The 18,299-nt window shown below is 45.9% G+C and overlaps 1 protein-coding gene across 1 annotated transcript in view; it reads left to right on the plus strand.

Moving 5' to 3' along the window:
* Positions 1-16,414, plus strand: part of LOC139054776 (transmembrane 9 superfamily member 2-like) — a 61,460-nt gene extending 45,046 nt beyond the window's left edge. The window contains exons 14-16 of the mRNA XM_070532374.1: positions 6,440-6,551; positions 10,463-10,631; positions 14,080-16,414. Coding sequence (XP_070388475.1) covers positions 6,440-6,551; positions 10,463-10,631; positions 14,080-14,147 — 349 coding nt within the window. The 3' untranslated portion in view covers positions 14,148-16,414. The remainder of the gene's footprint in view (positions 1-6,439; positions 6,552-10,462; positions 10,632-14,079) is intronic.
* The last annotated feature ends 1,885 nt before the right edge of the window (positions 16,415-18,299 follow it).

An 18,299-nucleotide genomic window follows, 5' to 3' on the forward strand; every position in this document is an offset into this window, starting at 1 on the left:
ATGTGCCAAAGAGGCACACTGCGTCGGCTCAGCCTGGTGGAGCATTTGTTTGAATACTGTATAATTTCTGTGTCTTCAGTGGTATAAAGGTTACTTCTTAGAAAAAAATGGCCACCGAGTTATTATTATAATTTCTCTTTTAATTCTGTGGTGTACCCAGGGCATCAATGAAACCTGCTGGGCATCACAGATTCCGCAGTACTTTCATATACTTGGGCCTTTCTTATGCAGGAGGAGTTTAGGTTCTTTGGTTTGAGTTTTTATGGCTTCAAAGTAAGAAAGCTATGTCAACCCAAACCTGATGCACTCCTCATTTAATTTCTTACGCGCAAGCATTCCTGCCCGTCTGTGAAATCAGCGTGATCATGTGTGTCACCGTGGAGGAAGCGAGCGCTGGAGGTGGAGATGAGAATCACGCACTAGGAAAAGCTCAGAGGAGCATGCTGAGCACCATCGCCTAAAGAAAAGTCTAGGTGGTGTTGAGCGAAGCGTGGAAGACAAAAAGGAGGCGAAGATGTCGTGGCGGAGGAGGACAAGGGTAGGCGGTGGTGCACTGGTTTGTTCTCCTCTGGCAGTTGCTATGGGTTCCGTGTGTGCTATGGACATGCCGGGTTTGTCTCGTGATTGAAAGGTCCAGCGAGAAGAACAGAGCAGCGAGGAAAGCGATGGCAGGCCGAGTGCAACTCAACTGGCCCCGAAGTCATCGCCAAGCGACAGGCATGAGCCGAACAAGTCTGGCAGAAGGTTTGGCGTGCCCAGGAGACTAAAGGAAATAGCACTCATATGCTTGTGCGTAACCCATGTTTACGAAGTGAAACGTCACTGTAATTTTTAAATGTTGCTTGCACCCAGTTTTTGCAATGGGAAAAGGATGGAGCCTGCAAACTTTAACTAGGAATTTATTCACTCTTATTAAGGGGATACTGAACAAGAACATGAAAAAATGAGGGAAGCATTGAAATTGGACTCTGAACACACGACTGTTCCAATATGCAGTGTTTATTTCACATATTTTTTATTGGAGGGCGGTATTTCTTTTTTTTTTTCATTAGGATTGTGAGTGCCCAGCGGCTGCGCGCCGACCGCCGTGACGCCATGTGTGCCAGCTTGAGCAGCAGCAGCACGTGTTCTTGTAACAAGGTGTTAAAGTCATTTCCAAATTGTATGTGTACAAGTTTCTGAATGCTGTACAGAAACAGGGTGGCTATTTGCACATCATGTCGACAATATCCACCCGGCGATGCAGGCATTCGACCATTGCGCAATAGAGCGTGTACGCAAAGAATACCCGTGGCGTCCGTTCGCCATCTACTCCTGTCCACCTTCTGCTCGCGCCAGTGCTGTGGTGTGCCCATTGCTGCCACTATACGAATCTCTCCCATAGCGTTAACGCAAAAGTTTTGTGACCAGATGAAAAGTGTTGGAGGACCTTGCTACTACGATGCCACAGTGCCCTTTCACTGACGTGCCGCAGCTCTGCAGCAAAGCAGGGCTCATCTGATGGTCACTGTCCTCGAAGTGTTCGGCGCAAAGAAAGTCGCTCTTTGACGGTGCCCATGTTGGCTGCGATTGGTGCACAGCGCTACTCCATATCCTTCGAAAAATATAGAGTAGGCTGGCTTGTCTTGCCTGGCAATACTTTTCTCACACCCTTGCGCGCAGCAACGGAGAGGCATTCTCCTGCGTTGTGTCAGGTGCTTCACTGAACACATTACGAAGCAGCACACAGCACAAGCGGCAATTTTGGGAGACTTGAACACAATCTCCGCTTGCGGAAGCAAATATGCAGCCGTAAGCAACTGTGCAGTTGAGACGTCATTCGCTGCCATTTGCCGCCGTCCATGTGGGCGGACAGCTGCAGGTGATGGCTGGCATCTCACAGTCGCGACATCATGGTCACTTGACAGAAAAAGAAATGTATAAGGCCTGCGACCTTAAGGTGGCCGCCATCAGCTGCAGCGGGAGCTGGGCGCCGAGAAAAATCGCACCCCAGACAACCCGTTTCAGCAGCGCATCAGACGTTGCGGCTATAGCGGCGTCATCTCGCGCCGCTCCCTACGATTAAATAACGCTAAGTCGATGCTAAAGATTTGGAGAGGCTGCGAGCTAAAAAGGACGCGCATGCAAGAGCGGATGTCTCGATACCAGGCTCCTTTTTCACTACTTAGCACTGGTCTGCGGTTTTTAACCGAAGCCATGCTTCATTTAATTGTGCCCGTGACTGCAAATCGCCGACAAAAAAGCATAGAGTTTTGGTTCCTTCACAGCGCGGCGGTTTGATGGCCTGCCAGCTGTCCACTACTGCGCGAAAGCGCAAAGTGGTGAACTACTGGTGATTCACGCGCTCCTTCGTCCCGAGCGTAAGCAGCAGAGCAGCTGAACGCCACACTAGAAATTTATCAAGCGTAACAAGCACCAGCGCGAGAGTGCAGAGGAGTAGTTTGACGTCACTTGGGGTACTCTTGTCGTGAGCACACGAAGGGCAATAGCAGCGCCGGCCCCGTAGCCGCTCCGGCTGCCTTTGCCGTGGTCCATTGTAATCTGTCCGCGACTGTACATGTGAGTTTGCCAACACTTCGAATATTACAACTGCTCTGGAAGCGAATATAGTTTAATATCCGTAACTACTAGTTGAAAATCTGAATATTCACACAACACTACATAGCGTTCTTAGTACTGTACTGCCCAGGAGCACTCTCAAGCATTGATGCTTAAGCGGGCCAGCTATTACAATGCATGTTTACCTGGCAATAAACATATTATTATTATTATTATTATTATTATTACTTTTGAAACCAAGACTGCTGTACTTCAAGAGATAAGCAACTGCAAAGAATAGCACGCACAGTATGGCGATCTCCCCAGTAAACTCATTTTTACTACTAATCTTGTGTTTGATAAATGAAAGAAATGTTGCTGTAGTGCTTCCTTTCTCGCATAATCTGCGCGCCGACACGCTCTCCTTCATTCTTACGCGTACTCTTCAGAAGTTTCTTCCTGTTGTTGTTGACGCGATTCTCTGATTGCTTGCATTATCCGTGCATTCCTTGTCCGCACAAGCTCTCGCCTGCATTGTAATTGCACCTCGGTAAGGCCAAATCAGAACACGCCAAGCGTCTCAAAGCTCTTGTTTGCTCGCAAAGAGTTCAAGAGGGTCATCTATGCTGCTTGTTGACGCATGCGTCCATGGTGTAATGGTTTCCATATCGGGCTTCTGTATGCCATGTGTTCGAATCCTGCCATTGGACAACTTTAATGGTTCTTATTTATTTATAAAACACTGCTACAAAGTCATTTGAAGCCAGCGGGACCATCATTCCCATGCTGGCTGACATAATACAGCATTGGTGGTTCGTGCGCTCATAAGGAGGTGGCAGTAAGCTTAAAGAAGTTTTTGTATACACAGAAATTCACGTAATCAAGCCTAGATAGCAGTACGGGTTTTTTGGGACATGAAATGAAAGGACCAACGGATTGTAGCAGAAAATTACCCGTGGCTCCTAGCCAAGGAATGCTATGCGTTAATAAAAACTGATAATGCTGAACTGCAGTTACATTCTAGCGTAATGTACGCTCGCATCATGCTTGGCAACGCCACAGTAGCAAAAAACTGACTTATGTATTCCAGCAACACAACATAGCCAGCATAACTGGCACAGTCAATCGCACTTCAAGGTCACCTACATGCGGATAGCTCCCCTCCTATTTTTCGCCGGCTTCACTGGGCTACATCAGCCAAAGATCTCGCCGTTACTTGCTCAGTGGGAGCACATGCCCCCAGAGTTGGCTCTCTGCGCAGGCGCGGCGGTTGCTGCGGCAACACGCACCGGCAGTGCAGTTGCGACCAGTTTTCGGCAAATTTCATCAAACTCGGCACTACCAACACGATGTACCTAGCTTTAATCGATGTAGTTTGGTTAGCTGAAAACGCTGGAGTATAACTTTGCCCTTTAGGTAGTTCTTATGGTTATGGCTGTCTACGGGCCACAATGTGTCATCCTCTGCGTGGTCCACTGTTATTGAGATTGCGCATTTCTTTAGTGACTCTGTGACCTTTGTTAACTAGATGGCAGCTGGTACTTGGACCAACTAATTTGCTAGTTCATCCCGTGACTTAAGCAAGTTTCTGGAACACCAGAAACACGTACCCTGGCTTGCACCATTGCTGTTTGCGTCGGTGAAGGCTGTGATTGAGTGAAAAGAGCGCAGGACGATGAGGGGGTTGCGAATAAATTTGCAATAATGCAGTTGCAACGCATCTGACCCTTGTTATGTTGCTAAGGGATAAAGATTCGGTGCATGCATTGACCGTAACTTTATCTCTCCGTAGCTACAGTGCGACAGTGGTTAAAATGTGGGCGGACCGCTTTACAGGCGAGTGTATATGTGCGCAGCATCAAATTGACACGCTTGGGACGTATTCGCAAATGATTGCTTCAAAGATACTTTCAGTTTCACGAGATTTTGTGACTAGCACCGAACGCGTCGATGGGAAATGGGTTCCTGGCAATGTGATGAGACGGTATGCCTAACACTGTGCCAATATAATGCTGCCACTCTTAGGCGCCAACACGTCTGGCCCTAGTCACACGAAATCTCGCGAAAGTATCCCTGAAAGTGATCATGCAAGAATGCCGTACTTTTCTCAGCCACTTGTGAAATCAAGACTTATTTTCTGGTGAATCTGTTATTTTGGACTTTTAGGCAGTTCTTGTCCAGTTCAAATTTTTTGTCGGCTACTGTGTAAGGGTGGGTAGATGTGAGTTGCTTTCATTCAGTGTGGCAACGGTCAACCGCATTTGTTGCTATCACTGCTGTCAAGTTGTACCTTAAGGGACCCTGAAATGATTTTGACGATAATGTACAAACATACTAAGTTGTTAGGGTACGCCATTTTGATCACTGAGTGGCACATTTGAGTGCTCCGCGTAAAGCATGTAATTTATCGTGAAGTGTTTAAAGTGTGCATCGCTACCAATCACAGCAGCACCGTTGCCCGGAGTTTTCAGCCACCTTGTTACAATTTACGTAATTAGCACAATTGATGTCAGTTGAGCAAGCTATCCAATAGGCTACACAGGTTGCGCCTTCTATCATTTTTCCAGCTTGATGGTGAACAAATGTCATTCATAATACTTGGAACATTGGTTAACTTTTGGCTGCTGTTAAATTGGTTAACATTTCTGTAAAAAAAAAGCAACAGAAAGAGAATACACAAAAGCAATTTATCACTACACTAAAACACTTCCAGCGCATAGGAAGTGTCGTCTACTTATGTTGCAACATGCACCATGCTGCCGCAAGCTGAGCGGTCAATGTTAGTCTCGAGGTTTCTTTTCGCAAGTACCATCAAAATCAGCCTTGTTGCGTAGTGGGCTGCAAATCCAGCGATTGGCCACATGTCAAGCTGCGACATTGTGTCCCTCTGCAAGGCAGCATGCGAGCAGTGTGGCTGCAGTGCGTCAGGCTGTGGGGATCCGATCGGTGCCAGCATCTGTGCGTTTGCAGCCGTCACTTCACGCCAGAGAGGACTCCTACTGCAATAGAGTTTTATCTTGTCCGGTATTCTGGTAAACGCAGGCGGTCCGGGCGTTTTGCCAGATGGGCGGAGGCACAAATGTGAACGGCCTCCAGGGCGTAGCCGCCTGGTGGCGCAGAGCTAATACAGCAGTAGCCAGGTGTAGTCCTGAACACATTGTATTTTAATTGTTTTTTAATGTTTTGCACGTGGTTGCACCAATATTAGCTCTGTGTTTGACTGAGTAAGCTCTGCACTTCAAGCTCTGCACTGTGCAGGAAGCTTGCATTTAAACCAAAGCCTCTTCATCACAGTAGTAGTAGTATGGAGGGGCTTTAGCTTGCGCCTCTACGCATCCGTCGAGACGCCCAGCTCACCTGGATTTACCGGAATACTGGACATGCTCGGCGCTGCAACAGAACCTTTGTAACTGCTTGTATAGCTCTCGCTGGGTATCAACGGTCAGGCTGCTTGCAGAGAGGTTGGAGGGGCTTTGCGCACTGGCTCCAAGACACTGGAAGTACATAGACACCACGACATCAGGTCATGACGTAGAGCCGGTGAAGGCAGAGCTTTGCCCTGTTCGCTCAGCGAACGAGTTGTGGAGAAAACGAATGTGCTTTAATGGGGAGAGGAACTTGTAACCATCTGTAACTCTCTTCTGTATACGCTTCACTTAAATTGTGGCATGAATGCTTTACTGTAGCTGTACCCTATGTGTCTACTAAATTTGGCCCAGCCGTTTCAGGAACCCTTTTAATTTAGCAAGCACATGTTCGTCCCATAAGCTGTTTGGTTTTTGCTAAGTTCTTGTCGCTGCCTCTCCACCTGCCTGCCTGCTTGCTTGCCTGTCTGCGCACTGTCGCACCCATGTGACAGTTCGCTAATGTTTTGTGTGTGTACTTCACGTCTGTGTTGCAGGTCTAGCCAGATGTACTACATGTTTGGATTCCTTTTCCTGGTCTTCATTATCCTGATCATCACCTGCTCGGAGACCACCATACTGCTCTGCTACTTCCACCTGTGCTCCGAGGCAAGTTTTTTTTTCCGCCAAGACTCGTGTGCCGCTTTCGTTGTCCATAAATTTTAATTTTGATGCACACCACAGCTGCCGACATCACGTACTGTTGAAAGCAGTTGAAGTTCAAAGTTCAGTTCAATGTAAACCCTGTTTATTGTTCACAAACTGATCTGTATCGAAGAAGGGAACTTGGCCTCAGAAAGATGGGTCACTTAAATCTCTTGCCAGACAGATGCATCGCTTGCTCATTGTATTGGTGGCGCTGATCTGTAAGAGTGTCTCTCAAATAAGTGGTGCCTGCAGACAAATTCAGAACCCCTCACAAGTACCCCTGGCAATCTATGGACCACGGCTCGGAGAAACAGTGATGAGTTTTGTCCTTAGCTGAGCGAACTTTCCAGGAGCATGCCTTACAGTGCAAGAGACATGCAGGACATATGAGACATGTTTACAGCCATCTCCCAGCTAATCGGCATGCCCTGAATATCGTCACGAGTACATTGTTTTGACTTTTTATGGTGACTGTTTTGAAATGCACCTACTGTATTCAGGCTTCTCCCTACGATGGGCATTTGGGCAATGTCACCGACTGCTCTACTCTACCGCCCACCCTTTCGAGGGGGAACTTGGCAAATAGAATTGTCTTTTTGATCAGTTTCCAGTTAAAATATCTTTTTTTCTCAATTGCACGTGTTCCTGTATCACGCAGGGAAATATTGAAATAACTCTTAAAGTAGGAGTTCAGAAAATCACATTTTCCTAGCTTGCTGTCAAAAAAGATCCAGCAGAAAATCCGTCTTTGGGACATGTCATCGCACCACAGATTGTGCGACTTTTCCATGACGCAATGCTGCCCTCATGGCACTGTCATAAAGAGGAGCGAGTGGAGCTTCAAGTAGCTGCAATATTGTATTTCGCGGTGAAAAACAAATGCATAAGAAGCAAGCAAAAAAAAAGAAAAATGGCCGTTGAGATTTCTCACTGCTGCTACATGCGCACAGGTACCGCTCTTATTGTCTGATGCAGGTTTTAATCTATTGCACACATTTTGACAGCAGCGAGCTCTGCATTTCTTTATCCTGGCAACAGTTGTTATTACAGTAGGCTGTATCGCTGGCTTGCTTTTCTTTTGTTAACTCTTTCGTTACCGCCCCTATTCATATCGATCACTGGTGATCAATGCCTTAGATCACCGATTTCGACATGTTGGAGCCATTTCTTATCCATTTAAGGCCATGCAGTTTTTAGTACAGGCACTGAACTTTCAGAATCAGTTTAAATTGTCATGCTCCAACAATCATGTGATTTCTCATGGACCTTGTTGCGAACTAATGTGCGTATGTTGTAGCAAAAAGAGGTATGGCTGCCACGCTTGAGAAAAAAGCATGCCGCTCACGATTATGCTGCACTATCACCAAAATTTTGTAATAAAATGACTCCCAGCAAGTGAAGAATTCAATTATATCGCCGGCTTTGCAGTCCGACAGTGTTGAGTGGGGATAATCAACCGAAAATGGCGCCAGCTGTTCACTAGTGAGCTTTAGTTTGGAGTCAGAGTCGTTTTATTCTGCCAACGCGTATTTATGAAGGTCTGCCGCATTTCCAACATGTGAAACTGGCATTTTGAAGCAGTTTCCAAGAGTTTTGGTTTTGCTTCTCGTAAAATCCAGGCAAGGGGCACTACTGATGTCGCTGCGCAGTTATCAAAAGTCGCTCTCTTGGCGTCATCTCACGCAACTGCGTTGCGAGAAAAGCGTTGTGCTCGAAACTATGCTGCACCCGCACTTCAATTTAATGATCAGGACTCAAGTTACGATTCCACAGATGACGGCAAAGTAGATTCAAGATCTGACGGCAACAATGTTTTGAGTCAGGATGGGACATCCACAGCTGTTCACCGATGCGTTTCCTTTATGCCCTCAAGCAGTGTTCTTCCTTGTGCACACTTATCTGCTGATCTTTTTGCACTACCTCAGAGCTCCACTGATTATCTTCAGAGTACATACTTCGCTTGGTTATGATGTGCTGCCATCGGCAGCAAAGAAACTTTCGTTCACACCAAGAAGGCCGCCCACAGCAAATGTCGGCCCAGCATTACAGATCAGTGCAAGACTGTTTACAACGGCATGGGATTTCTTTCTGCTCTTTTTCTATGCGGAGGTGATAAATACAATCTGCAAAAATGCTAACAGATATGTAACAGATACGGATGCATAATCTCGTAGTTGCTCAGCTATGCCGAGAGCGATCAGCCCTGGAAGAGGTGCATGGCTCTAGATGAACTGATGAAGTACGTTCCTTGGACTTCTCATCGGGCAATCCTCAGAAGATGCCGAAAAGGCGGAACTGCAAAATGTGTTACAAGGACTGCAAGGTTGGACAAAAACCAGGCATATCGTGGGAGAAGTGCAGAGCGCACCTATGCTGCACAATATCGAGGAATATCGAGGAACTGCTTCACCGCATGGCATGAGCGATGAACTGGTCTTAGTTTCTTTTTTTGTATCCAAAGAACGGCGCTGTACTCGGCATTTATTTTTTCAGACACTATTCCTGGGCTATTTATCTTTGTAATGTATATTCTGAATTTTCTTTGATAATACTTTTTTTGCAGATATCATGTATTTTTATTGTTTTCATAAACTGGCAGCAAGAATGACGCTTTCTACAATTTTTGTTTTACCTAGTAAATTTTTTTTTTGGCAACGTATCGTTTTGGAAAGAGCATTTCATTATGCACAATATGCTATGCTGCAATGTGTGCAGGAATATTATTTGTAGTAGTAAATCGTTTTTATCTGAGACCTATAAAAAACTACCATTTTGTCGCGGTATGAAAGAGTTAATGTGCCCAATTTGCAAATTCTGAATGTACAATGCTCATGGAATGAAACACATCAATTTAAGGCTAACCAATGCGCATACTTTTGTTTCCACTGGCTGCAGTTCATGTCGCATCGAAGTAATTTTGTCACGCACAGTTAGATTGGAGTATGCGTCACCTTTGGTGACCAGATTCCTAGCCACATGACATGGTACTCTCTAGTACTTTGCACATATGCAGGGTGCTACTAAATTCTCACTGTTTAATTTCATTCTGTGAGCGCTGTATCATTGAAACATAGTGAGATGGTTGCATTGAAAAAAAAAAAGATTGTTAATCACCTAATACTTCCCCCCACCCCACCCAGGCTGTGTCGCGGACTCTTGTTTCTTTCGTTAAAGCGTCCAAAATTAAGAATTCTTGAATGTCCTATTTAAAACGCTGCAAGGGTTGTCTAAAAAAAAAAACATTTTTCCATGTACCCCCTCCCTGCTCCTGTGCCCCCAACAGTAAGATGTTTATCCCTAAAAAAATTTTCTGCAGAGAACCCCTGCTGTATGCGAAATTTCTTTAATGTTGTCACCAAATTGTATTGTGCACACGATGCAAATACTGTGGTGTTGCACATTCTCGAATGTATGGTGATACATGTATTAATAGCAGACAGTCTTGACCCACGAGATCATGCTTCAGCAACTGGCCATTATACTTACCACTATCACCGTGCTTTGAGTGTGATTGCTTTTCTGACACAAGTTCACCCAATAAACAGTTAAATTCGTGCCTTACGATTTCGGCACTCTCTGATTATTCACGTCGCTGCAACATGAGTGCGCTGGTTCTTGTGAGGTCACCGACGATAAGCAGCGTGTGCTTGCTCACTTCATGTAGTGTAGGCAACTAGAAAATGCAAAGTGCTGATAGCTTCCTAGCTGTCACGGAATGATTTGAGGTGTATATCATGAGTAAGGACTCCAACTCTTAGCAGGTATCCTCTCTTTCTTTCCTTCTTTTTTTAAACAAGCGCTACCCTTGTCGCCTTTTTGTTCAACGTATCGGACTCATTAGAGTGCTTGTTGTTCTGTGTTAAAATATGCAGGACTACCACTGGTGGTGGCGATCCTTCCTGACCAGTGGCTGTACGGCATTCTACCTGTTTGTCTACTGCGTCCACTACTTCACGCGACTCAGCATCACGGGCGTGGCCTCGACCTTCCTCTATTTTGGATACACCCTCATCATTGTGTTCCTCTTCTTCCTCCTCACCGGTGAGTGGGCCTGCTGGCCAAGGATTGATCATTGCGTCTCACAGAACTCCGGTTGCCTCAACACTAAGGCCAGCAGCTTGCTGCTTTGCAGTGCCATTATTAGAGGTACCACCAACATAAAACAGCAGTGTACATGAACAAGGAACACGTTTTGATGCCGTACCTTACAGATGCGGTGGCCTATCAAAGCATATGTAGCTGCTAAACACATGATAGCACTGGAGTTTTGTGTTTGGAAATGAACCATAGCATTTTCCATGCACTCTGGTGAGAATCAAAATGCGAGTGTGAATCCTGCTTAGTGCTTGCTTTGCACTTCCACTTATGCTGGTAGTGCGTCATTTTTGTAATTTATGTTAACTGTGAGAGAGGGTAGAACATTGCTGCTGAGAAGGAGGCTTGAAGTTCCCCACTGCATGATTCGAAGTGTGGAAGGGTGACTTTTTGACAAGGAAAAGTCGGCGCTTGTCCCTATCTATCCTTTGATCTTGCCCTCACCAAAATGTAGCACTTTTCTTTTTTATCATGCAGAACCAACTAGCCTAATCTTTGATGTCCTTACTGCCACTATTTACGGATGTGAACTTGCCAAAAATGCAGAATCCCAGCACAGCAGCATACACAGGCTCAGCTTAGGTTGGAAGCCATTTCATGACTCTTCTTCCTTCAGGCATAACAGCTTGACCAATTAAGACTTGCGCTGGCTATCCGCCTTGTGCACTGGTACCACCAGCGCCACCACAAGGCCTAGCGGAGAAGCTTGCGTGTGTTTACCCATAGACATGGCAGCCACCAATGTGCTAACGTAAGAGAGAGAGAGAGAGCATTTCATTTAACTTTGGCACTTCCACAGCAACGAAAACAACTAGCGCTATCCTTCAACTATGTGCGACAACTCGCCTCTCTCGCAATGCTCTTGAAGGTCTCGCTGCCTTCTTAGACACTCTCTCTCTGCGCTTTTGAATTTTTAAGGCTATTGTGGAGAAAGCGGCACAGCCAGCGGCAGTCTCTCTGTGTCGTGCGTGGCTTCGTTCCATTACCTTGGAGGTTTGGATGTTTTGGCGATAATTTTGTCTTTACACGCTCACTGCAGGTAGGACTGTGACTTACATTCATTAATATTTTCTCATGTTGGTGCCGTTGATGAGGTGACAGTTGCCTCAGTGATGCGAGGAATTTTCTGCTGCGGCTATCAATGCGTGTGAAAGAAAGGGAAGACGGCCTCGCACCGGACAGCGTCGTTCCCTAATCAGTGTCTTCAGCTCGGCATTTGGTGACGCAGCAGCTCGATTATGCTTTGACAGAAAAATGCTCATATCACTGAGGCAGCTGTCACCTCGTCAACAGCACCAACATGAGTAAATATTAACGAATGTAAGAGTCGCAGCCCTACCTGCGGTCAGCGTGTAAGCACGAAGTAATCACCAGACTGTTTGAGCCTCCAAGGTAATCGAACGAAGCCACGCACGATGCCGAGAGTTTGCCACCGATTGTGCCGTTGCTCTCCGCGGTAGCAAAAAAATTTGAGAGTGTAGAGAGAGAGTGTCTAAGAAGGCAGCGAGACCTTCAAGAACACTCTGAGAAAGGGAAGTTGTAGTCACGCATAGTTGAAGGATGGTGCTAGTTGTTTTCGTTCCTGCGGAAGCGCCCAAGTTAACTGAGGTGCTCTCTCTCGTGCATTGGAGCGTTGGTAGCGTCTGTGAGTAAACATATGCAAGGTTCTCCACTAGGCCTTGTGGTGGTGCTGGTGGCACCAGTCCAAGAGGCAGATAGACGAGAAAAGCACCGCTGAGCGCCGCCACTGAGTGGCGCCATCATGGAAACCTAGAGTACCTTGTACATTCAGTCCATCTGGCTCGCAAGACACAAACGTTTAGTTAGGCTGTTCAGCCCGATGGCCGCGAAAACGTGCGTGGAAAATTTTGGCATGTTTGCGGTACGGTTAAACCTCGATATAACAAAGTATTTAACTTTTCATGATCTCATGTCCATAGAACACCACCATGTATTTAGAGCCTCAATATAACGAAGTGTGTTTGTGTATGATATTGATATAGCCAAATTTTACTTCCGCAGCAAAGGAATGCTGAGACAATAAGTGGAAACTTCCACGTATGCAGATGGTCAAATGATTGACTTACAAGCAGCTGCTTGCAAACACACCTCTCAAATCGTGCACGGTGTGACAAGAGCGACCGCCGAAGTGAAGCCGTATCATGTTCTGCATAGGATCAGAAGTTCCATATAAGTGTGATAAGATCCTATTGCGTCGCACGCACTATGTGCTTTAGGTGCGAGTGAAAGTGTGCGAGGATGAGAAAGAAAGATGGTGGCTTCATGCACGAGTGCTGGCTACCCGCACGAACAAAGGAAGAGAGGGGAAGGGGAGCGAGCTGACAGTAATGCGACAAAGTGTGCACAAGGGGGTACGGTAAGTTTACACACATCGTAATTTCTGGTGAGCGTCTCGGTTGTTGCTGCGTATGGCTGTAAGCGTGGCTGAGCGGATACGCAGCTGCTTTATACGCAGGATACCCTGCTTTATACGTAATCTGCCACGTGTGCAAAGTGTGGGCGTGCCGAGATGACGTGGCATCATGTGCACTGTCTTCCCGCACTTTACCACTGGAGGTTGTGTAATCTAAGCTTTGGTGACCCGTTGTAGCGAGAGGCAGAAGCAGCATTCGCTCCCCGCTGCCGGCGCTTTTCATGATGGTGTGTGCCCATTGCGGGCAATGTTGTCAGCTGCGGGGGCGGAGTGCACGTGAAAGCGTGGCTGGCTTCGCTTAATTCGGACTGCCTGTATGAAGAAATCATTGATGTGGCATGGAACTGTATCATTTGTCGCCGGCTCCCAAATTCGTCAAGATTAATTTTCTCACTCAAATTCGCTTTTTTTCGATTTGCCCAGTGCCCCTTTCCGTGTAAGAAAAATCAATCTGTGACTGTACGTATTTGCATAAAGGGTCAAATTTCTATACATCGGAATTTCAATATAACGAAGCAAGTTGCCGATTTTACCTACTCCGTTATATCGAGGTTTAACCATATCTCCCATGCTCTGGAACGCGTGCGTGCATTCAGTAAGTGTCGTCCGCTTTGTCGTCTGCCTTCCTCTTACCATTTCCTCGGGAAACAGTAGATCTGCACAGCCAGCGTCAGTCCATTTGTGTTTCCATCGCTTTTGAGACACTGAATGACACGAAAATAATGCACAGTGTTCGTTTTCGGCAGCAGCATAGCTGCAGCCATCGCAAACAAGACCTTCCACGTGAAGCCAAAATGCAATCCTGCAAAAGAGCTGTGGAAATGCACACGCGCTTGAAGCAGCCGTGTTAGAAATCAAGTGCCCCTGTTCAGAAACAAACTTCACCTAGAGATATCTCAGACAGCTAACTGCGACTGGAAAAATGATAGTCACAGAGCCACAATTCTCATGTCCTTGCAGGCACTGTGGGCTTCTTCTCCTGCTTCTGGTTCGTGCGCAAGATCTACAGTGTCGTCAAGGTCGACTGAGCAACGGGCAGCAGTGGGACAAGACGTCCACCACGCGCCATCAGTGTCAGGTGGTTGTCGTGGCTGGCCCAGCGCTCTTGCATGGGACGCAAAAATGAGACTTTGGTTTGTGGCGGCAGCTTGCCGTACGTCTGCCCGTCTTGTCTCCAGACAGGTGCAGGCGACAACTTCTGTGAGGCAATGGCCAAACTGTCTTGCCAAACCTGTCGCGTTGTTCCCTGGCAGTTGTTGTGCCCGAGGAGTGAACCACCAAAAGAACCCACTCTGGAGGAAGGGAGAGAGAGCCACTATCGCAATTGTGCCAGCGTGGCATTCTCATGTGTAGTCTTGTCCATTCTTGTTGCTTTGTAGTAGTACTGAGAAGTGTTTTTACTTCATTTTGTTGTGTGTTTTGTTTTGCATAGCGTGCAATGCCTCCCCCCACTCTCCCCCAGCCTGCCTTTGTTTATTTCTCTTCAAAAAAATATTATGTTTGCAACTTATTTCGTTGTGCCCACGCCATAATGTTGAGCAGAATGCTAGATAGACCCAGTCTGCAGAAGGGAAAAAAATACACTTGGCGTCACCACGTTCAAGCTACAGCGGGCAAATTCACTGGCCCGAAGAAATCACTTCTTGGAAATTGTCCTCTGTTGCCACCTTGTATGGTTGCAATTGCACTTTAGTCTGCATACGTTCCTTTTCACCCTTCGTTATGCTAATCACGCCATGAGTGCTCCTTGGTTATTGCCAAAAGGGCGGCTATTACGAGGAAGACGTGTGTGTGATTGTGTGTATGGGTGCATGTGGTGTGAGTGCAGATTCGTGCATACATGGTTCTGTTTTGTTTTTCTTATGGGCACAGCATGGACTAGGTAACCTCAGTCAAGTTGGTTGACGACAAAATTTCGAGCACTTCTTGTCATGATGAGGTCATTGGTCTACTCTGCTAGCTATGTGACTAGGGCTGTTGGTTCACACCTCAAGTCTGCACGAGCCATTTAAATGCAGTTCCCAAGCTGTGCATTGCATAGAAAAGTGGGAGATGCAAGCTGGGTAAGGTATGTGTTTGATAGTAACGCAGTCCATTTCTTTGTTCTTCATACCCGACCATGGGTCTATTTTAATGAACTTGCACAATTGGTGTGTGAAGCCCCCTTACATTTAAGTTATCCAGAACTCGCCCATCTGGTCGACTAAACTTGTTACATTCTAGTAGGCTGGGGCACTGACTTTTGCAAGCTCTTTACGCAGTCTAATTGTGTGTAAAGCTAAAAATTATTCCCTTTTCTGTAATGAAGAGCCTGTTGTGCGCCAGAGTTGTGAATGTGAAATTTTATTCTTTGTATATTTCATGCAGTGTTCAATATCTCTCCGTTGACCTGGCAGACTTTCTTTTTAATAATATTATTATTATCATGGTTCACATAGTTTGTTCAAAATATTCCAGCTGACAGATGCTGTAGTGTACAGTTGTGTGCCCTGTAATGTTTGTGATAAAGTGTGATGACTTTCTTTTTTTCTAAAGGTTTTCCTGAGCATGGGCGGTGGTTCAGGATGTGTGAAACTGAGCCGTCGCATGTGCACCTTTTTTGGGGGGATAAGTCAAAAGATGTCCTGGCAATCTCCTGCTGCAATATCACTGCAGCGTGCCTCGTCATCAGCTCCGTCTTGAGCTCTTCACCTTTCCTACACAGCCCTGTGCCCGGGATGCCCACACGCACAGCTGGTGAAATGTTTAGCTGCTCCAAAGCTAACGAAATGTTGGTTTTGTACTATAAGGAACGAGTTCCCGAAAAGTTTTCTTAGGTTGTAAATCGCCAAGGTACTTTCAGGTTGCGAAATTGCACTATGTCCTGCATGCAATGCAGTGTGTTCATTTGTGCACGAGCAAGACTTGCACCAATGCAGTTGCCTTGCAGAAATGTGACACCACGAATCTAAGCAAACTTGTCAGTCAGACCTTGCGGTGTGCTGTCGTTGTAGACACATTGTTTGTGTGAAGTACTACAGCTGTCCAACTTTGTTTCTTAGAATTGATGTTTGGGAAATGTGGGGACACAATTTTTTTTTCTTTGTTTACATGCCGTTTTGGTCTGTTATGTTTTGGGCTAGCGTTTTATCATAGTCAAGTAATGCTATCCTTAGGTGGTGCGTTTTGAAGCAACTAAGGGTTGTTTTTTTTTTTTTGTCGTGTGGGCTTAGCTGTAGCATGCTTGGAAGCACTACGTACGCTGTGCAAGATAAGCTACTGAAGAAGCATGTATTAAATTTATTATGTTGCTCAACTGTCTTGCGAGTGTTCAATGTTTTGATTGGGAGATGGCTTTGGCCGGGAAACTATTTCTAAAGTGCTGTCACTAGTAGAAAACTTGTGCAGCAGTGTCTAAGAAACAACTAATTGGAGTCACTCACTATAGCGTAACTGAGTTGCCCCCTCACAGCTTCTTTAGTGGCTCCGTGCCTTATGACTACTGTGTCTGTTTCAGCTTGTTTTATTACCTTCAAACTGCTGACTCGTTACCACTCTCACTGTTTCAGCTTGTTTTATTACCTTCAAACTGCTGACTCATTACCACTCTCACTCCTGCAAGGGATTGCTACACTTTAAGCCTCAGTTGTATGTTAGGCGCAGCATCAGCATTTGTGTGCATTCGCAAGTGAAGGTATTTCACTAATGAACACATGAAAGAATCGGTCTGGGATGGTACATGAGCAACCATTATTTGACTTAAGCTGTTCGTTGTTGAGCTGGCGGTTATGCTAGTGAACTAAGGGCATGTGTTTCATTCGAGGACAAACAGCTGTCTGGTCACGAAAAGGTTTTCTCTAGAAGCAACCGTTTCTTGGAACCTCCGTTAGCATTTCCTGGACTCTGCCGACTCTAACAATACTGTTGTGTGCTGGCCTTGTAGTTTTTCAACCTTTACTGAAGGTGTCGGTTAGCGTCGCTGTTTACGTTGGTGTTATGGCATACAGGCTAACGACGTGCCAGACCAATTGAAATGCCTAGCTGGAAACCCACACGTGTGGAGGCTTATTGAAAAAGGAAACACTTACCCGAGGCCCTTTCTTCGGTGCTCATCGCAACACATGCAATTGTATAGGGGTTTCATTAGAGTTCTAGCCTTTCTTTTTAATTTATTGCCTGTTTTGTACCATTACATCAAACAACAAATGACATTTGAGAAAACAAGATAAATTAGCAAGTTTTCAGCACCAAGTGTCAGCCTTACAGGGCTGACTATTTTAGAATTCTTTGAGTGTGGTCAAGGGTTCTACCCTTGACAGCCACGCAGGTACACAATCTTGTGCTTTATGAATTTCTACAAATCTCGCCACGCATTCCCGAAAAAGCATTCATGCAGGCCGAGCATCCGGATCGCAGTGATACCCCGCCATACGGGTGCGCCATAGACACTGAAGGCCAGCTAGCATAACAAGGTCAAACGGCAGTCCATGATTGTTTTCTATGGCTAAATATCTAATACCGTAGCAAGCACATTTTTGCCATCGCAGGGTACCATGATGCTGAAAATCCCAGCACTTGTGGTTACATTCTATCGGTCTGTGTTCTTCCACATTCTTCTAAGGCGGTGGGCAGTGTTCCAAACATTCTGCTTTGCAATGGCTCCTTCTGTCAGAAGATAGGCCGAAATAGCCTTAAATAAATTATTTCAATGGCAACAATTTGGGCATATTGAATCGGGAGGAAGTGTAGTGCAAGACCTGGACATGGACGCGAGGAGGAATGACGCACACATGCCGCTTTGATTCCTCGACAGACATAGTCATTTCTCCTTGTGTGCATGTCCTGGTGTCGCACTGCACTTGATACCAATTCAGTAAGACTGACCAGCAAGCATACTTTGCTGCCCTTTATTGGCAGACAAGGACAACATGGTGATGCATGGCAATAGGCATCTTCACCAGCTGTCGCTAATGCACTTTTGCATAACATGATATTATTTAACATAAGTATATGCACATGAAGGTGAACATTGTATATGGGTGGTACACTCGTGTGGCTCACCCAATTTCTTTTCTTGCTGCTGATGGATTTTTTTTTCCTGCGCCGCTTTCTTTTGTCGAGGTTTGCATGCAGCGAGATTGCGCTTTTTAGGGAGAATTTATGTTCTGGAGTAAAGACTGTTTCGTAGTGAGTGTGATGTA

This window comes from Dermacentor albipictus, chromosome 1 (assembly GCF_038994185.2).
Source record: "Dermacentor albipictus isolate Rhodes 1998 colony chromosome 1, USDA_Dalb.pri_finalv2, whole genome shotgun sequence".
NCBI lineage: Eukaryota > Metazoa > Arthropoda > Arachnida > Ixodida > Ixodidae > Dermacentor > Dermacentor albipictus.